The 23,326-nt window shown below is 36.6% G+C and overlaps 1 protein-coding gene across 1 annotated transcript in view; it reads right to left on the bottom strand.

Moving 5' to 3' along the window:
- Window positions 1-22,511, bottom strand: part of MYOZ1 (myozenin 1) — a 44,435-nt gene extending 21,924 nt beyond the window's left edge. The window contains exons 1-3 of the mRNA XM_053692009.1: window positions 22,306-22,511; window positions 11,033-11,118; window positions 8,626-8,816 (exon numbers count right to left, since the gene is read on the bottom strand). Of these exons, the coding sequence (XP_053547984.1) occupies window positions 8,626-8,816; window positions 11,033-11,102 (261 nt within the window). The 5' untranslated portion in view covers window positions 11,103-11,118; window positions 22,306-22,511. The remainder of the gene's footprint in view (window positions 1-8,625; window positions 8,817-11,032; window positions 11,119-22,305) is intronic.
- Between the last annotated feature and the right edge of the window lie 815 nt (window positions 22,512-23,326).

The following is a 23,326-nucleotide window of genomic DNA, read 5'->3' as shown; positions in this document are numbered from 1 at the left end:
TTACTGACTGAAGCGGGCGTAATTAGTTGCACAAGTTGCACAACCCCTATCAAATTTTTGTTTCACTTACCCGAGCACATATGTTATCATCCAGCATAGTTTCTTGGGTTTTCAAAATGTTTTTCCATTTTTTTTATTGATTTAATAAAAGTTTAATAAAAGTTATATTTTAACTTAAATTCTGCCAAGTTAAACCTGTTCGATTACAAGTCATTTAGAAAGTGAGTGCTTCAAGTTGTACATTAGTCTTGTACTGATACAATTGTAAAATAAGCAACATCTCCTTATGGGTCCGATGATCAAAAGCTCGCTGGTGTGGGGAGAGATCACACAAAATCTCTGGAATTTGTTTAGACATTGTATTATTATGTAGGAGTCAGAACACTGCATAGTGAGATAAAGACCCCTCAAGCTACAAGTTTAGCTTTTAAAATGATTTTCTGGACCTCACTGTACTGATGAGAGTTCTTAGATAGAACTTTACATTATCGGACACTAGGGGGCCGATTCATCAAATGGCGGGCGGACATGACTCACTGTAGCGAATCATGTCCGCCCGACATCGCTAAATATATAATTGCACAAGCATTTCTGTTGATAGTATTGGATCGGGATGATTGAAGTCCGCCACCTAAAAGGTGGCGGACGAGTTAAGGAGCAGCGGTCTTATGACTGATGCTTCGTAACTTATGTTTCTGGTGAGCCGGAAACATTGCGGGTAGAAAGCAGCGTCCGTTACTTAATAAATCTACCCCTAGGGGAGAGTTGTGTACAACAATGCACTTCCTGTTCTTCAGCTTGACCTTTTTTATGCACAAACATATTTTAACACATTAAATTGCTGCTGTTTCATATACATTATGACTTTTTTGGGGGGTTATTGCCCCTTTAATAACTCTAATCCATTTGTTTTGAGCTATTTGTCGGTCTTACAGATCTACAGCCATCATCAGATGTTGACCATCAGTGAGCAGTTTGGTATTCTCCAACCCATAAATTCAGAATGAATAGCTTGGATCAAGGGCCCTACATAAAGAGGATAGTGAGAACATGATCAGCTATAAACTTAGTAGCTGTCTCTGAAAGGTAAGAGCGAGTCTCGCTATGTGCTGGAGGTTTTCTTAAGGGAATGATTGAGTCTGCCATATGTGTTTCTATTTCCACCCTCCCAAAGCATTACAGGGTCTAAATGTTAGTGTCTCTGAGCAACATAACCCAGCTATGTGTCTTAGACTAAAGTAGGGAGCTCTTCTCATGCCCCTCACCCCGCTTGTAAACAGACACGCCACCTTGCTGAGCTAATCAGTGTATTTCTGAAACTTCATCTCCAGATATTTAGGTATGACATTTTATTGTCTAAAAATCCTAGGGACCAATCACAATCCTAGAACAACCTATCAAATGATTTATCTACAACATTCCACATAGACTTTAATAATGGGTTTTGTTGAAAAATCATTAGATAATTATTTTCTAAAGCATTGTGTTCCCCCTCCTAGTTATTACATACTAACCTGACTTGCGTAACATACCGGATGAGTGTGAATACATTAACACTTCATTTTTTAATTACCGGACTTCCCTCACCACTTGCCTTATGAGAATGCAACAGTCAGTGGTGGTTAGGGGCTAATAGAGGTGGTAAGACACAGCACACAATATATGGAGTCCTTTACAGGTCAATGGGGGTGCTGCACTTGCGTTTGGAGGTGCATAGCACCCCTCAGCCCCCCCCATAAAACTATTACTGGTGACAGACCCGACTGGCTACTTGCAATAGACAAGCTTCTGTTATTTTGTTAGTACAACTTGCATTGTTTTGCAGTAACTTATCACCTCTGATGAGGCCAGTTAGGGGCAGAAATGCAGCAGGGTTAGACTTGTAACATATGCAGCATGATCTTCCAGTTCTCAAAATTTGAAAGACCACAGCAAAATGAGGCAAAATAATAATGTTTTACTATTCCTAATTAAACTATTTATATCAGGGATAGCCACGTGTGTCCCTCTGTATTAGTTTTTGTGGCCCCTTGGAAAAAGCAGTACTAAGAATTTGTGCTATGGGAGCTTTCTGATAGGTGGGCAAACAAACAGCAGATAGAGGATACCCAGCAACCTCATATAAATCTGTAGGAAATATGTTATTTGTGGGTTTAATAGCCATAGTTATATGTGGCCCTTAAAGAGACATGAAAGACACATTTTTTTATTTCATGATTCAGACAGAGAATACAATTTTAAAAAAGTTTTTAATTTACTTCTATTATTAAATTTACATCTTTCTCATGTTATTCTTTGTTGAAGAGATATCTAGATAGGTAGTGTGCACATGTCTGGAGCAAAGGAACTGGTGCTGCCATCGAGTGTTCTTGCAAATGTATAACATTGTTGCAAAACTGCTGCCATATAGTTCTGAAGACACATGCACACTCCTTAGTGTACATCCCTGCTTTTCAACAAAGGATAACAAGAAAATCTATTTTCAATAGAAGTAAAGTGGAAAGTTGTTTAAAATTGTGTGTTCTGTCTGAATCATGAAAGAAAAAAAGTTTTTGGTTTTTTTTCACTTTAAAACAGGGGTATCAAGCTCAATGTAATCTGGGGGCCACTAGCCAAGTGTTCTTCTCCCATGGGGGCCACTTGAACTGAGTAAGTGCTGCAGAACTGGATGTACTAAGAACTGGAATTGATATTTACCCGAGTATTGGTGCATTGTGGGAGTTGTAGTCCACAATAGCCATACTCAGTTGTCTGTATTTATCTTGTGAGTGCCAAGTGAAGTGATCATTCTGGAACTGTAACACAGCATAAAAAGTGACATTTATGTAAGCAGTGCATGCTGGGAGTCTACACTGGACCCTTGTCTTTATATTTATCTTGTGTGTGCCTATATAGAACATATCAACTAGTTACACCTCCTAAAACCCTAGCCCTAGGGAGGGCCAGAGGAAACTATCTTCAGGGCTGCATATGGCCCTGGGGCCGGTACTTTGAGACCAGTGCTTTAAAAGGACAATAAACACATGGTAATGAATTATTATTCATACTTTACGAACATGAAAAATATATTTCTGTTGAATTGCTTTAAACAATATCATACCAGCCAAGTCTAAAAAAAATTTTAAACAAATTAACTTTAACTTTACTGCAATTGTTTTTCAATAGTCAAACTCCACCCAACATTTGCCTTATTTAAAACAATATGGGCTTGAGTCTGCAAACAACAAAACTAACCACAGTGCTTATGTTAGTATAAAGTGCACTTTACTTGTTACAGCCAGTTACAAAAGACATGTAGCAGGGTTAGCCTTGAGAAGACTGCAGGTGCATTTCCAGCTCTGAGAATGAGAAAATCCACAATCAGAGCTATATGAAAAGGAGCAAAATAAATAATGAAAATATATTGACCGCTGCTCCTTAACTCGTACGCCTCCTCTGAGGCTGCGGACATCAATCTGCTAGATTGTATACGATCAAGCTGATTAACACCCACTGTTATCAGCCGATTGGCCGTGAATCTGCAGGGGGCAGCATTGCACAAGCAGTTCACCAGAACTGCTTGTGCAATGTTAAATGCAGACAGCTTATGCTTTTGCTATTCAGTGATGTCTGTCGCTGTCGGACATGATCTGCTGAGCGGATCATGTCGGACAGACACTTGATAAATCGGCTCCATTACCTCTACAGGCAATGATTAGAGAATACGTGCGTATGCATGCTTCAGGCTCATCTTTATTTGTAGTGGTATACGTGTGTGACAAGTGCACGACATTGGCTATGCATGTAATGCTTTTGCAAATGGTTAAAAACCCAGCAATACAAGGATTTTGTTTACTGAAATAGAGCATATTATTTTACACTAGAATGCACCTTTAAGTGGATGCAATAGACACTATACAGAAGACAAAGATATCTGTATTTTCTTTATAGAGGTTATGAATTAAAATGACATGTAATGCACAAATGTCTTGCTCCAATCTGTTAGAGCATGTGCTTTTAGTGAGCCTGGATTACTAGGTATTTACCTCCTGCAAAGGAAATAAACCCATAGGTAAAGTCCTGCTTGTGAGTGGCAAGCCTTGAAGTGTCCTTATTGGGTTATGCACTAGAGCATTAGAATGTTCCTTTTATATGCAGCGAGGAATCTCACCACTGGCTTTAACCACAATGCAAGGCAAGAACATAAACTTACTGTAAGAGGTTAATAACGATGGGAAAATGAGGAATATAGAGCAGGAAGGTATGAGCAAATGATAGAAATGAGGAATATAGAGCAGGAAGGTATGAACAAATGATAGAAATGAGGAATATAGAGCAGGAAGGTATGAACAAATGATAGAAATGAGGAATATAGAGCCGGAAGGTATGAACAAATGATAGAAATGAGAATATAGAGCAGGAAGGTATGAACAAATGATAGAAATGAGGAATATAGAGCAGGAAGGTATGAACAAATGATAGAAATGAGGAATATAGAGCAGGAAGGTATGAACAAATGATAGAAATGAGGAATATAGAGCAGGAAGGTATGAACAAATAATAGAAATGAGGAATATAGAGCCGGAAGGTATGAACAAATGATAGAAATGAGGAATATAGAGCAGGAAGGTATGAACAAATGATAGAAATGAGGAATATAGAGCAGGAAGGTATGAACAAATGATAGAAATGAGGAATATAGAGCCGGAAGGTATGAACAAATGATAGAAATGAGGAATATAGAGCAGGAAGGTATGAACAAATGATAGAAATAAGGAATATAGAGCAGGAAGGTATGAACAAATGATAGAAATGAGGAATATAGAGCAGGAAGGTATGAACAAATGATAGAAATAAGGAATATAGAGCAGGAAGGTATGAACAAATGATAGAAATGAGGAATATAGAGCAGGAAGGTATGAACAAATAATAGAAATGAGGAATATAGAGCCGGAAGGTATGAACAAATGATAGAAATGAGGAATATAGAGCAGGAAGGTATGAACAAATAATAGAAATGAGGAATATAGAGCCGGAAGGTATGAACAAATGATAGAAATGAGGAATATAGAGCAGGAAGGTATGAACAAATGATAGAAATGAGGAATATAGAGCAGGAAGGTATGAACAAATGATAGAAATGAGGAATATAGAGCCGGAAGGTATGAACAAATGATAGAAATGAGAATATAGAGCCGGAAGGTATGAGCAAATGATAGAAATGAGGAATATAGAGCAGGAAGGTATGAGCAAATGATAGAAATGAGGAATATAGAGCAGGAAGGTATGAGCAAATGATAGAAATAAGGAATATAGAGCCGGAAGGTATGAACAAATGATAGAAATGAGGAATATAGAGCAGGAAGGTATGAACAAATGATAGAAATGAGGAATATAGAGCAGGAAGGTATGAACAAATAATAGAAATGAGGAATATAGAGCCGGAAGGTATGAACAAATGATAGAAATGAGGAATATAGAGCAGGAAGGTATGAACAAATGATAGAAATGAGGAATATAGAGCAGGAAGGTATGAACAAATGATAGAAATGAGGAATATAGAGCCGGAAGGTATGAACAAATGATAGAAATGAGGAATATAGAGCCGGAAGGTATGAACAAATGATAGAAATGAGGAATATAGAGCAGGAAGGTATGAACAAATGATAGAAATGAGGAATATAGAGCAGGAAGGTATGAACAAATGATAGAAATGAGGAATATAGAGCAGGAAGGTATGAACAAATAATAGAAATGAGGAATATAGAGCAGGAAGGTATGAACAAATGATAGAAATGAGGAATATAGAGCAGGAAGGTATGAACAAATGATAGAAATGAGGAATATAGAGCCGGAAGGTATGAACAAATGATAGAATGAGGAATATAGAGCAGGAAGGTAAGAACAAATGATAGAAATGAGGAATATAGAGCAGGAAGGTATGAACAAATGATAGAAATGAGGAATATAGAGCAGGAAGGTATGAACAAATGATAGAAATGAGGAATATAGAGCAGGAAGGTATGAACAAATGATAGAAATGAGGAATATAGAGCAGGAAGGTATGAACAAATGATAGAATGAGGAATATAGAGCCGGAAGGTATGAACAAATGATAGAAATGAGGAATATAGAGCAGGAAGGTATGAACAAATGATAGAATGAGGAATATAGAGCCGGAAGGTATGAACAAATGATAGAAATGAGGAATATAGAGCCGGAAGGTATGAACAAATGATAGAAATGAGGAATATAGAGCAGGAAGGTATGAACAAATGATAGAAATGAGGAATATAGAGCAGGAAGGTATGAACAAATGATAGAAATGAGGAATATAGAGCAGGAAGGTATGAACAAATGATAGAAATGAGGAATATAGAGCAGGAAGGTATGAACAAATGATAGAAGAAAGAAATGAGAATAGCAGTGAATTTAGGAGCCGATGATCAAAACTTTGCAATTTCAGATGTGATTTTTTTTCACAGAACCTCGCAGGGGCTGCCCTGGTAGAGTTATCATAAAAAAGAGTCAGTCTCTGCGAGTGTCAAAATGTCTCCTATTGAAATGAAGCTAAGGTATATATGTGCAGCCTCCAATCAGCAGCTAGCTCCCAGTAGTGTATTGCTGCTTCTAAGCATACATAGGTATGCTTTTTAACAAAGGATACCAAGAGAATTAATTACATTTGATAATAGCAGTATATTGAAAAGTCTCTGATCCGTGAAAATGTGATTAATGTGTTTAGAATGCTAAATATTATACTGCTGTCCTTTAAAGATACATTTGTATGCAAAAAAAAATTTACAAAAATTAATTAAGGTAAATGATTTTTTTACATTAATGATCCATAATGATGTGTGTAACCCATGCAAAGGGTTAAATACATAGGTAAAGTCCAGCTCATAAGTCGAATGCCTTGCAGCACCTGAGCAGGCACAGCTGGCTGGGTCATGCAACAACCACTTTTGATTGGTTAAGATGCCGTGTCCTGTTCAGGGGCACACATTAGAGATAAGTATTTTTGCCAATAGAATATCCCTTTTAAAGAGCGATAAAAGTTATATATGAAAACCAGACATTAGGTATTTCAAACATGACTACAAACAGTTTTCCTATATATTTGTTGCATGATAATGTTTACATAAGTGCACTGGTTTTCAAACTATTCCTCAGGGTTCCCTAACAGGGCAGATTTTGAGGATATCTGAACTAGTGCACAGGTGAAATAATCAGCTGATTAGTAAACATGGTTGTTTTACCTGCTCTCATCCAAGGTAATCCTGAAAACCTGCCCTGTTGGGGAGGCCTGAGGACAGGTTTAATAACCAGTGCACTAGAGTGATTGCATCTAACAGGACTTGCTTGTGCATTTATCTCTGGAGCATGTACCGGCCAAATGCATTTACTGTATGGAGAGCCCCTATTTTCTGAAGCAAACATGAAATATGGGATTACCCTCTCTCAAATTAGGGGTAAACCATCTTATGTACCTAAGAAGCAGGTGATTGCCATGGATTTCAGTCGCCTGAATACTATGTGGCTTTTATGAAGCTTGGGATACAAAGAGGACCCTAGCACCCCCATCTATGCACTAAAGGCCCCTGTTACATATGAGGGGTCACATGACTAGCAGCTATCACATGATATAAGTTATGCATAGGGAAGAATATTATGGTGTGGGGTAACCTCACTCTCATCTTCCCCAAAAAATGAGACCCCTTATTATAAAGAGATTTTTAAAATTAGTGGTCCCATGTCCATCTACAGTAGCTACCAGACGATTGTCATAAAAATGACCCATACCTCACATTTGGGGGGGGGGGGGGGACATATCTAATGATTTAAAAAAGCCCTTACCTACCTTAAGAGCCCTCATTTGAAAGACAGGTTTTACACCATTCAAATATATTTTTCAGTTTAGTCCTTAGCTGTCAAGTAATTAACCTGGTAAGGATTGTCTAGCTTTGTTTTTGTTGTTAGTATCATGATTTTGAAATTGCTCTGTGTGAACCATGAGAATGTATTTTTGACTACATGTACCTATAGGCAACAAAAACCTATTAATGGGGGTGTATTGTCTCTTTACCTATGTGCATACACGTGTAATACTCTTAACAGCACAAAGTAAGCTATTCAGTTTATCAAAACATTCATCACATTTTGAGTGGATGCAATAGCCTGATGGTTTTGTTATATTCTCCACTCAAATGTTCAGGTGGAGCTGAAGATCTTAAATAAATAGGTAGCTTAAAGGGACATTTAACACTTAATATATTTTATAGGCATAGCATTGAGGTTATCCCCCCCCCCCCCTCTAGCTATTGGTCCTGCATGTTGAAATCTATATTTTACTATTTGACAGTGCACACGTGCAGCAACTCTCCTTCAGATACCTGAAATGGCGGCTCCCATGATTTGAGGTAGGTGCATGAAATGTATTTAGTGCTTAGTGTCCCTTTAAATATAGATCAGGGGTGTTCAACATGTATACTCCTGGCCCAGAAACAGACTACATGTTGAGTCAGTGAATCAGGGATATTCCATAATATGGTCTGTCAGCCCAAAAGTATAAATGTCGGACAAACCTGGAATAGTTCACAAAACATAGATCTTTCTTGGCATTAGTTTGAATTACTTTTATCCTACCAAAGAATTGTCGGAAAACACATCAGGGTTGTTCTCGTAGATAAATTTTTCCACCCTCTTTTGCCGAAGTTTAAACATCTTGGATCCTTTATTGCTAAGCAACGACAATTCCTCCAGCATGATATCCCGGGGTACGCTGATCTTCTTCCCTAAATTTAGGCTGGAATTATCTTGCTCTCCTTCGTTTGAAGCTACAAAAATAACCAGTAAACAGAGAGTTACTGATCAACTGCACAATGCAAAATATTCAGATTGTAAATAACTTTAGTTACAAAATACTGATGAGTGAATTCATGAATTGCAGTTGTGAAGGTCATTTTCTTTGTGTTTTAATAAGAATGATGGGACCTGGCAGAACAGTGTATATATTGATATTTATTTTATATCACTACATACACTTTTTACATTTTTATCAGTAACTCTATATCTGCATTAAATTGTATTGTAATCAATACATGTACATGTGAATATAAGAGTGTTTAAACTGTAATTCAGAGCCCTTGAAAAGTCTGGTCGAATCCATGTTTTGACAGTGTTAACATTTCTTTTTCAAAGTAGTGCTTAATTGTGCATATACTATATATGTTATGAGCATAATGTCCCTTTAATCAGAATAGTGTGATTAATCCTAAAAGTTTAAATAAAATAACAAGGTTATTTTTTTAAGCAAAAATTCAATTTACAGAAAATAATTCCTTGTAATTGCATTGACATCAACAAACGCTGTAGCGGATTTTGCCTATTATTCTAATACAAACAGCGGTGACAATAACCAGTTGTGACATTGCTAGCTTTACTGATATTGGCAATTATACTAATAAAAAACCTGTGTGGACATTGGCAGTCCTATTGCACAAACACTAGCAATGCTGCCTGATAGAAAAGGGTAAAATTAGCTTGTCTTATAAAATATATAAGCAAACTTAAAGGGACATGAAATTCCCCCAAACGATAATGATTCAGATTGAACATATATTTTTAAACAACTTTTCATTTTACTTGTATTAGCCATTTTGCTTCATTTTGTTGATATTGTGTATTGAAGGAGCAGTAATGCACTACTGGGAGCTAGCTGAACATATTGGTAAGCCAATGACAGGAGGCAATGACAAGAGGCATATATGCCTACCTAGATATGCTTTCCCAGAAAATGATACCAATAAAACTAAGCAAATTAGATAATAGAAGTAAATTGGAAAGTTGTTTAAAATTGTATGCTCTGATCTGACAGATGAAAAAACAAATTTGGGTTTCATGTCCCTTTAAGTGTTATATAATGTCTGATAAACATTAGTTAGGGATTCATTTATTTTATTTTATTTTTGCTTGGTTAAAGGGACAGTGTACTGTCTCCCTTTTAATATGTTCCAATGATCCATTTTACCGGCTGCAGTTAATATATTCTTTACAAATATATAATTTATTTTTATTTTGTCATTTGAAATACCTGATTTTGCCTGTTAAAATCACCGCTTGTACTAAAAAAAACGATACATTTTTATTCTCAATGAAAAGCTATGTAATTAAGGGTCAGCAGTAGCACTGTGGGGGTAGTAGTGACAGATACTAACATTTTCAGTTGCTCTCTCTAAGCATCAAACTTTGTGTACAGACAAAGAGATAAGATAAGGAGGCACATGTATATAGTAAAATAGATAAGGATGTCTGATCTAAAAAAGCAAGCTCAGCCCATTTAAATGGTCTGTTTTTAACAGCTATTTTATACACAAAAAATAAAGCTAATATATACTCCTGGTATAACAGGTCATTGGAAACATTAAAGGGACACTGAACCCAATTTTTTTCTTTCATGATTCAGATAAAGCAACAATTTTAAGCAAGTTTCTAATTTACTCCTATTATCAATTTTTCTTTGTTATCTTGGTATTTTTATTTGAAAAGCAGAAATGTAAACTTATGAACTCTTTGGTTCAGCACCTGGGTAGCGCTTGCTGATTGGTGGCTAAATTTAGCCACCAATCAGCAAGTGCTACCCAGGTGCTGAATAAAAAATGGGCTGGCTCCTAAGCTTACATTCTAGCTTTTTCAAATAAAGATACCAAGAGAACAAAGAAAAATTGATAATAGGAGTAAAATAGAAAGTTGCTTAAAATTGCATGCTCTATCTGAATCATGAAAGAAAAAAATTGCGTTCAGTTGAATATTCCCACAACATAGCAGCTCATGCAAGGATAATGATCTCATATTTAATATATCCGCCAACATTCCCATCCTTATGCAGATGTTCTATAATTTAAAGGTCAGAGCTTATGGTTACCAAGATGTTGCACACACACACACACATATATATATGATCTATACACTATGGAGCATGATTTAACAAGCACTATAAAGTAAATATCTCATACAAACAGAACAGCTACAGAAGACAGAGGCCAAAACTTACGGTTTATATCTATGATGATTTTTGTAGACTTTTTTCTTTTGTTTGGGGCAGGTGTTCCTGAGAGTGGCATCTTAAATTCTTTTTTCCTACAAGCAACAAAGACATGGGATTTATTAATACTGATTGACGTCTATGTTTTAAAACCGTTATCAGCAGTTAATTACATATGGCAGATGGAGATTTGTGAAAAAGTAGCTGCTTTAACTATTATATTTTATTAATTACTTTTTCTAAAATTCCCCCCCTTTAAAATAAATACATGGGGGGATCAGTACAGGGGATTTAAACATTACAAAATCATTTATTACACAAAGAAAAAAAACTGCAGTATCACAATTGTGCACTTTTTCAATGGGTCACTGGCTAAATGAAATGAAAGCTGACATATTAATGTATCTGCCTCTCAATCTGTCTTGGAGACTGTGATTTAAAGGGACAGTTTACTCAAACAATTTCTCCCCTTTAATTTGTTCCCAATGATCCACTTTACCTGCTGGATTGTATTAAATTGTTTACAAGTAGCTCCTTTACCCTTATATTGGCATTTGAAATTGTTGATTTAGCATGTGGTATCCCCACCTATTCTGAAAGTTTGTGGCCGCGCGTACCAGCTATAGATAAGCTTTGTAAACACAGTCAGCAGAAGAAATTACACTCCCAGTCGGATATAGCAGAGATAAGGTAATAAAATGTTGATTTTCCATTGTTCTCTCAAAGTACTGGTGATTGTTTTAAGGACAGATATAAGATAAAGAAGCAGGTATATTTGCACAATGTGATACAGTAATGAGATCGGATTATACCTACAGATATAAGATAAAGAAGCAGGTATATGTGCACAATGTGATACAGTAATGAGATCGGATTATACCTACAAGCTCAACCCATTTTATTAGGTTGTGGCTTCAAAACACAAAATCAGAGCTTTAATATACACGAATAAGCCTTAAAAAGCAAATCTCATACATTTTTTTACTCTGCAGTTGGTAAAAAAAGCAATTGTAAACACATTAAGGGAAAAACTATTTTACAGTATACTGTCCCTTTAATCATAGAGTATGGGCTCGGTCACTACTGAACTGATCCAGCCTTTACATAGAGAACTACAAACAGGGCTTCTTTTGCTGTCAATAATAAATAGCACAAAATTAGCAGAAAATGACGAACAATTTAAATCTTGTATTAAACTAAAATGCAGTGTATTTTAGTTTTAATATTTTTAAGTTTTTCAGAAAGTGCTGCCTTCTTTACTTCATGAAAAATACATATTTTGATGTAGTGAGAGGTTTGATTATGGGAACAAAGCAAATTTGATAATAAACGTAAATTGGAAACTTAAAATAATCTGTATGCTCTGTCCGAATCACAAAATAAAATCTTGGGTTTCATATACTTTCTTTGGTTAGGATGTGTCAGCTTCAACTGTCAGCTACAGATAATAATAACATTATTTTTATGTCTCTTATGAATGAGTCCCCTAATTTGTAGCTACACGCTGAGCATTATGTCACCAGTGTTGTCACCTAAAAGCTACCCAAGACAAACAGGATTACTTTAGAGAACATTCTGGAGTCATTTGATGATCATCAAACTACTTTAAAAAGTCATTTGCACATCATCAGACTTATAAAGTCATCAGCTAAGGTAAAGCTAAAGCATTCTGGGTGATGAGCAGATTACCCTACTGATTACTTCACAAGCATGAGCAGCAAGTGACTCACTCTAGAGTAATCTCATTTACATATTTTGGCCTGTGGGCAAACTTCAGGAATCGAATTATGCATTATTCAAATTTAAAAAAATGGGATAAATATATTTTTATTAGTATTTCTAATGCTCTCTTTAAATATAATATTCAAATTATGCAATATTTGAAATAGGAAACTTATAATCAAAATATTTGTATCTATTATGTATCAATTTACTAAATTCCCTACCACATAAACTAGAACTTCTGAATAGCATTTTTCAAATTGAATGTTAAATTCGAAAATTTGAATGTGGATATTCTATTTAAATATAAACATTCGAAGACTAAAGTAACATTCAAAACAACATTCAATTACTGAATATTACTGTATTTTCGTTCTTATTAGCATTTTATTGCACAAAACGAATGTCCACGGGACTATTCTTTCTACTAAGTGAATTACACTTAAGCACATTTCTCCATCCCTATTATTTATTCTGCATCACTTTAAACTACTGATTTTCAAACCTGTCCACATGTCTCCCTAACAGGCCAGATTTTGAGGATTTCTGAACTAGAGCACAGGTGAAACAATCAGCTTATTAGTAAACATGCTTATTTACGTGCTCTCACCCAAGGTAATCCTGAAAATCTGCCCTGTTTGGGAGGCCTGAGGACAGGTTTGAAAACCAGTTCTTTAAAGTGATTTAGCATATCAGTAACATGTGCCTTTAAATGTACTGCCAGGAAAAATAAAAATGTGAAGTAAAAGTTGTGTAAATTGAAGCTTGTATGGCAGAATCAGATGTGTACTTCCTACTAATGCTTATTAGCTCATGGATACTTCCTGTTAATGTTGATTGGCTGATAGCTACTTCCTGCTAATGTTGATTGGCTGATAGGTACTTCCTGATAATGCTCGCTGGATAATAGGTGCTTCTTTCTAATGCTTATTGGCTGATAGGTACTTCCTGCTATTGTTCCCTGGCTGATAGGTACTCCATGCTAATGGTCATTGGCTGATAAATACTTCCTGTTAATGCTTATTGGCTGATAAGTACTTCCTGTTAATTCTCACTGACTGATGGGTACTTTCCTCTAATGCTCATTGGCTGAGAAGTACAGTACCCACAGCTCTGTTGCTGGAGAGATGTATCTGCAAGCCAAACAAGATCATTTAGGCTTATTCAGGACAGGGACATGCATTTAAAATATACTTTTATATGATTAAAGTATTTCATTTGATAACAAATAGGTTTCATGATATGGTCGAAGAGATTCACAAAATAATTACAACGTTCAGAAGATGTAACAAAATAAAAACCAAAGTCCATTGTAAACTACTCACTAAATCATATTAAAAGCAGCATATAGGAATAATGAATATCACAACCAAAAAACTAAATTAAAGGGACATGAAACAAAACATTTTTCTTTATGATTCAGAGAGAACATGCAATTTTAAACAACAACCCAATTCACTTCTATTATTTAATTTGTTTCAACACATATGTGCCTACCTATACAACATGTATGTGCGTTCCTATACAACACATATGTGCCTACCTATACAACATGTATGTGCCTACCTATACAACACATATGTGCCTACCTATACAACATGTATGTTCGGCCTACCTATATAACACATATGTGCCTACCTATACAACATGTATGTGCCTACCTATACAACATGTATGTTCCGCCTACCTATACAACATGTATGTTCCGCCTACCTATACAACACATATGTGCCTACCTATACAACACATATGTGCCTACCTATACAACACATATGTGCCTACCTATACAACATGTATGTGCGTTCCTATACAACACATATGTGCCTACCTATACAACATGTATGTGCCTACCTATACAACACATATGTGCCTACCTATACAACATGTATGTTCCGCCTACCTATATAACACATATGTGCCTACCTATACAACATGTATGTGCCTACCTATACAACATGTATGTTCCGCCTACCTATACAACACATATGTGCCTACCTATACAACACATATGTGCCTACCTATACAACACATATGTGCCTACCTATACAACACATATGTGCCTACCTATACAACATGTATGTTCCGCCTACCTATACAACACATATGTGCCTACCTATACAACATGTATGTGCCTACCTATACAACATGTATGTTCCTACCTATACAACATGTATGTGCCTACCAATACAACATGTATGTTCCTACCTATACAACACATATGTACCTACCTATACAACATGTACGTGCTTACCTATACAACACATATGTGCCTACCTATACAACACATATGTGCCTACCTATACAAAATGTATGTTCCTACCTATACAACACATATGTGCCTACCTACACAACATGTATGTTCCTACCTATACAACACATATGTGCCTACCTATACAACATGTATGTTCCTACACATATGTGCCTACCTATACAACATGTATGTGCCTATCTATACAACATGTATGCTCCTACCTATACAACACATATGTGCCTACCTATACAACATGTATGTGCCTACCTATACAACACATATGTGCCTACCTATACAACATGTATGTTCCTACCTATACAACACATATGTGCCTACCTATACAACATGTATGTGCCTACCTATACAACACATATGTGCCTACCTATACAACACGTATGTGCCTACCTATACAACATGTATGTGCCTACCTATACAACACATATGTGCCTACCTATACAACATGTATGTGCTTACCTATACAACACATATGTGCCTACCTATACAACATGTATGTTCCTACCTATACAACACATATGTGCCTACCTATACAACATGTATGTGCCTACCTATACAACACATATGTGCCTACCTATACAACATGTATGTGCCTACCTGTACAACACATATGTGCCTACCTATACAACATGTATGTGCCTACCTATACAACACATATGTGCCTACCTATACAACATGTATGTTCCTACCTATACAACACATATGTGCATACCTATACAACATGTATGTGCCTACCTATACAACACATGTACCTACCTATACAATATGTATGTGCCTACCTATACAACACATATGTGCCTACCTATACAACATGTATGTTCCTACACATATGTGCCTACCTATACAACATGTATGTGCCTATCTATACAACATGTATGCTCCTACCTATACAACACATATGTGCCTACCTATACAACATGTATGTGCCTACCTATACAACACATATGTGCCTACCTATACAACATGTATGTTCCTACCTATACAACACATATGTGCCTACCTATACAACATGTATGTGCCTACCTATACAACACATATGTGCCTACCTATACAACACGTATGTGCCTACCTATACAACATGTATGTGCCTACCTATACAACACATATGTGCCTACCTATACAACATGTATGTGCTTACCTATACAACACATATGTGCCTACCTATACAACATGTATGTTCCTACCTATACAACACATATGTGCCTACCTATACAACATGTATGTGCCTACCTATACAACACATATGTGCCTACCTATACAACATGTATGTGCCTACCTGTACAACACATATGTGCCTACCTATACAACATGTATGTGCCTACCTATACAACACATATGTGCCTACCTATACAACATGTATGTTCCTACCTATACAACACATATGTGCATACCTATACAACATGTATGTGCCTACCTATACAACACATGTACCTACCTATACAACATGTATGTTCCTACCTATACAACACATATGTGCCTACCAATACAACATGTATGTGCCTACCTATACAACACATATGTGCCTACCAATACAACATGTATGTGCCTACCTATACAACACATATGTGCCTACCTATACAACATGTATGTGCCTACCTATACAACGCATATGTGCCTACCTATACAACACATATTTGCCTACCTATACAACACATATTTGCCTACCTATACAATATGTATGTGCCTACCTGTACAACACATATGTGCCTACCAATACAACATGTATGTGCCTACCTATACAACACATATGTGCCTACCTATACAACACGTATGTGCCTACCTATACCACATGTATGTGCCTACCTATACAACACATATGTGCCTACCTATACAACATGTATGTGCCTACCTATACAACACATATGTGCCTACCTATACAACATGTATGTGCCTACCTGTACAACACATATGTGCCTACCTATACAACATGTATGTGCCTACCTATACAACACATATGTGCCTACCTATACAACATGTATGTTCCTACCTATACAACACATATGTGCATACCTATACAACATGTATGTGCCTACCTATACAACACATGTACCTACCTATACAATATGTATGTGCCTACCTATACAACACATATGTGCCTACCTATACAACATGTATGTGCCTACCTATACAACACATATGTGCGTACCTATACAACATGTATGTTCCTACCTATACAACACATATGTGCCTACCAATACAACATGTATGTGCCTACCTATACAACACATATGTGCCTACCAATACAACATGTATGTGCCTACCTATACAACACATATGTGCCTACCTATACAACATGTATGTGCCTACCTATACAACGCATATGTGCCTACCTATACAACGCATATTTGCCTACCTATACAACACATATTTGCCTACCTATACAACACATATTTGCCTACCTATACAATATGTATGTGCCTACCTGTACAACACATATGTGCCTACCAATACAACATGTATGTGCCTACCTATACAACACATATGTGCCTACCTATACAACATGTATGTGCCTACCTATACAACACATATGTGCCTACCAATACAACATGTATGTGCCTACCTATACAACACATATGTGCCTACCAATACAACATGTATGTGCCTACCTATACAACACATATGTGCCTACCTATACAACATGTATGTGCCTACCTATACAACGCATATGTGCCTACCTATACAACACATATTTGCCTACCTATACAACACATATTTGCCTACCTATACAACACATATTTGCCTACCTATACAATATGTATGTGCCTACCTGTACAACACATATGTGCCTACCTATACAACACATATGTGCCTACCTATACAACATGTATGTGCCTACCTATACAACACATATTTGCCTACCTATACAACATGTATGTGCCTACCTATACAACACATATTTGCCTACCTATACAATATGTATGTGCCTACCTGTACAACACATATGTGCCTACCTATACAACATGTATGTGCCTACCTATACAACACATATGTGCCTACCTATACAACATGTATGAGTCTACCTATAAAACCCTTATGTGCCTACCTATACAACACGTATGTTCCTACCTATACAACACATATGTGCATACCTATACATGTATGTGCCTACCTATACAACACATGTACCTACCTATACAATATGTATGTGCCTACCTATACAACACATATGTGCCTACCTATACAACATGTATGTGCCTACCTATACAACACATATGTGCCTACCTATACAACATGTATGTTCCTACCTATACAACACATATGTGCCTACCAATACAACATGTATGTGCCTACCTATACAACACATATGTGCCTACCAATACAACATGTATGTGCCTACCTATACAACACATATGTGCCTACCTATACAACATGTATGTGCCTACCTATACAACGCATATGTGCCTACCTATACAACACATATTTGCCTACCTATACAACACATATTTGCCTACCTATACAATATGTATGTGCCTACCTGTACAACACATATGTGCCTACCAATACAACATGTATGTGCCTACCTATACAACACATATGTGCCTACCTATACAACACGCATGTGCCTACCTATACAACATGTATGTGCCTACCTATACAACACATATGTGCCTACCTATACAACATGTATGTGCCTACCTATACAACACATATGTGCCTACCTATACAACATGTATGTGCCTACCTGTACAACACATATGTGCCTACCTATACAACATGTATGTGCCTACCTATACAACACATATGTGCCTACCTATACAACATGTATGTTCCTACCTATACAACACATATGTGCATACCTATACAACATGTATGTGCCTACCTATACAACACATGTACCTATCTATACAATATGTATGTGCCTACCTATACAACACATATGTGCCTACCTATACAACATGTATGTGCCTACCTATACAACACATATGTGCCTACCTATACAACATGTATGTTCCTACCTATACAACACATATGTGCCTACCAATACAACATGTATGTGCCTACCTATACAACACATATGTGCCTACCAATACAACATGTATGTGCCTACCTATACAACACATATGTGCCTACCTATGCAACATGTATGTGCCTACCTATACAACGCATATGTGCCTACCTATACAACACATATTTGCCTACCTATACAACACATATTTGCCTACCTATACAACACATATTTGCCTACCTATACAATATGTATGTGCCTACCTGTACAACACATATGTGCCTACCAATACAACATGTATGTGCCTACCTATACAACACATATGTGCCTACCTGTACAACATGTATGTGCCTACCTATACAACACATATGTGCCTACCAATACAACATGTATGTGCCTACCTATGCAACACATATGTGCCTACCTATACAACACGTATGTGCCTACCTATACAACACATATGTGCCTACCTATACAACATGTATGTGCCTACATATACAACACATATTTGCCTACCTATACAACATGTATGTGCCTACCTATACAACACATATTTGCCTACCTATACAATATGTATGTGCCTACCTGTACAACACATATGTGCCTACCTATACAACATGTATGTGCCTACCTATACAACACATATGTGCCTACCTATACAACATGTATGTGCCTACCTATACAACATGTATGTTCCTACCTATACAACACATATGTTCCTACCTATGCAACACATATGTGCCTACCTATACAACATGTATGTGCCTACCTATACAACATGTATGTTCCTACCTATACAACACATATGTTCCTACCTATGCAACACATATGTGCCTACCTATACAACATGTATGTGCCTACCTATACAACACATATGTGCCTACCTATACAACATGTATGTGCCTACCTATACAACACATATGTGCCTACCTATACAACACATGTGCCTACCTATACAACACATGTGCCTACCTATACAACATGTATGTGCCTACCTATACAACACATATGTGCCTACCTATACAACATGTATGTGCCTACCTATACAACATGTATGTGCCTACCTATACAACATGTATAAGTCTACCTATAAAACCCTTATGTGCCTTACCTACACAACCCTTATGTGCCTGCTGCTCTGTCTTAGTTATGCCCATTCCTCCATAGGACACACCCCACTAAGCATCCTCCAAACGCCTCTTCTTGGTGGGCACACGGCCTCTCCAGCTACATGAGAATAAACTGAACCACTACAAAACACAGCTGAGAATACTGAGCTAGTTGTACTTTAAAACCTAATTTAATCAACAGTGATCCTACTCATCATCACTGTATTTCACATGGTCTGGGCAATTACATATCATGTACAACAAACATCAGGTTTACTACCAGGACCCTGCTCATTAACACTTACTATCTAGAGGGTACATTATTGGTTTATTGCTACAGAAAACCTTCCTGTTGTTTTGGCACAAACAACCCTCCTGTACCTCCTTACATCTATAAGCTCAGTCAGTACACAGAGGACAAACCCAGAAAGTATTTTTATCCACCCTGGACATTTCTTACGTCATGCCTGACCCATGAGTGGTTTAAAATGTCACTGTGATGCTCAGATAGAGTTCTTCTGCTACATGAACATTTTTATAGGCACATTAAAGTTACGCTTTTAAGTTGTGTGTAGATAATCAGAGATAATCATAGCGCACTCCAAAAATATAACTTTGGGAGGATCTAAAATGAACATGTTCTGTTCAGAAAATCAATTTAAAACTGGGCAAAAATATCACAAGTGAAAGTAATGTTATTTGTCTAGAATTAGAAACCTTGGTGGAATTAAAGGAGTAGACTTTGCCAATAAAACATTTATTATGGGTAAAAAGTGATTCTTCAGAAACAAGTGGATGCATGAAAGGGTTATGAATACAATAAAATATTCTGTACCGTTTACTTTCTGTCCAGCGGACATTATAACAATTTGTGTACAAAAAATGTATTGTCTATGTGCCGCATATACATGAATTTGTTTGTACATTATCATTTTAATTAAGTGCAAAAAAAATCTCAGTGACGGCTTGACCAATATTTAGACTCCATGCTGTGCCAAGACCCCAAGGAAAGCCAGTAATGCGATACTAATCTAGGCAGCCAACACCATATAGGGCCTCTGGCTGTATCAACTGTCACATTGTCATTAATATGGAATAGAAGGAGTTTGGATAACTAGAGACAAAAGTCTTAAAACTTATTTTCTGAAGAAAGTAATAATAAAAAACAGTTGTAGTGACCATTGCCCATAGTTCACAAATAGACACTAGACAGTCCAGAAGTAAAAACAGTTCCCATTTTGAAAAGATAATAAAACAAGATAGCACTAGTTTTGCCTTTGTTGGTCATTTGGAGACCTTTCCATAGTCTTGAAGGGGTTCTTTAATCTTTTTGTTATAAAGCAAAAATAAATAAGAGAGTGCTTGTGTTAATAGACGATAGTTACACCTCACTAAAATATTGTACGCAGTGCTGGAGAATTTATCTACAGAAGGACATAAAGCCAAATTATCAGAAGGCTGACAGAAACAGCACTCTATAATGCAAGACTAAGTGATATGTTAAAGCTTGAAGCAGAAAAATGTGACACAACAAAAACTTACTGTACTTTATATATTGTTACCAATTCTGTATAAATAAATAAAAGAAAAAGACCAAATAACACAACATAATCTGCCAGGAGTCACAAGTGACCTGAGAAATAATTCATTTACTACAAGAGTAGTGGAAACAAGGACAATTCTTCCAGTGGAAGCAGTAGATAGGGTAAAGGAATTTAAGAACTCCCACGATAATTATTCTGGCAACTAATGAAGCTTTTTATATAAACTAGATGGGCCTGCTGCCATCCATATGGTTTCATCACTTGTCATAAATATTGTGATATTTACAATAACCAAAATAAGCTCCAAAAAGCCTACATTAAATGGTTCGTGCATTTCACAGGTTTGTGCTTTTAGAACCTCTTCTTAACATAGAAAAAAGGCCAGGAGGTGAACTTTATTAACTGTTCTTAATCAGAAAGCACAAAGCAAACCTCGTAAAAGTATAAGCAACAGCTTGTGTTACCCAGAGAACATTTGGCTGCTGTCTATATTCGTCTCATACCATACTTTGCAGTCTCAGCAGAATTTCGCTGACAGAGCTTCAGTTACAGTGGGTCTTGGTTTTACGAATGGTGCTTAATTTAATTTTATTATTTTTACATTTTTAAAAATGATTCATTTGTATTGTTATAGTTTTATAAAAATGAATACCTTGCCCACCCACCAAAAGCTGGCATGATCTGAGCACACTTACCTAAGCACAGGTAGCCTTGATCAGCTGCACAAATTGTCCCTAAGTATAAATGAATCTCAGCGTCCTTCTCTTGTCTTGGCTTTTGTTTTTTTATGATGGGTTCCTTTGAATCTTGTTATGAGGAGAGAAGCAGAGGAGTGAGAGAGGAGGACGGGTGTTGACAAGGAGCCTGCCCCACACTAAGTGCTGATGCAAAGTGCAGTATATTTGACTTTTGGATGCTGTTGCAGAGGCATCCTGAGGTTTAAAAATAGCTGGAGGAGTAAGGAGGATCTCAGATAGCAGGAGCGCAGAAGAGGAAAGGGAAATCAGTTGACCTCATCAATACTGAAGACTAAAAATGTTTAAGACAGAATGCACTATATTAATTATATACTGTAGTCAATGTATTAAAGGGACACTGAACCCAAATTTTTTCTTTCATGATTCAGATAGAGCAGCAGTTTTATGCAACTTTCTAATTTACTCCTTTTAGCATTTTTTTCGTTCTCTTTGTATCTTTATTTGAAAAAGCAGGGATGTAAGCTTAGGAGCCAAGCCATTTTTGGTTCAGCACCTAGTTAGTCAAATGTAGCCACCAAGCGCTTCCCAGGTGCTGAACCAAAAATGGTCCGGCTCCTAAGCTTACATTCCTGCTTTTTCAAATAAAGATACCAGGAGAATGAAGAAAAATTGATAATAGGAGTAATTAAGAAAGTTGCTTGAAATTGACTTCTCTGTCTGAATCATGAAAAAAAAAAAATCTGGGTTTAGTGTCCCTTTAATTAAAAATGTATTTTCTTGATCTTGTTATATTCTCTTGACACTAGCCACGTGGGTTTCATATCCCTTTAAGTTGGCCTTTTTGCAATATGCAGACTGTGACTTCATTGCTTATTTCCAACTCATTGTCTACTTGAGAGAGCTGCAAGGGGTTAAAAGGTTGGTAAAGTCAAATTTCTTCTTTGCTCTTTGTAAAATTAAATATTGATAAAAAAAAAATAATGGATGAGCCTATGCTAAAAACATTTTGTGTGTTGTC

This window comes from Bombina bombina, chromosome 9 (genome assembly GCF_027579735.1).
Source record: "Bombina bombina isolate aBomBom1 chromosome 9, aBomBom1.pri, whole genome shotgun sequence".
NCBI classification, from domain to species: domain Eukaryota; kingdom Metazoa; phylum Chordata; class Amphibia; order Anura; family Bombinatoridae; genus Bombina; species Bombina bombina.
This window is presented reverse-complemented; position numbering and strand designations above follow the sequence as displayed.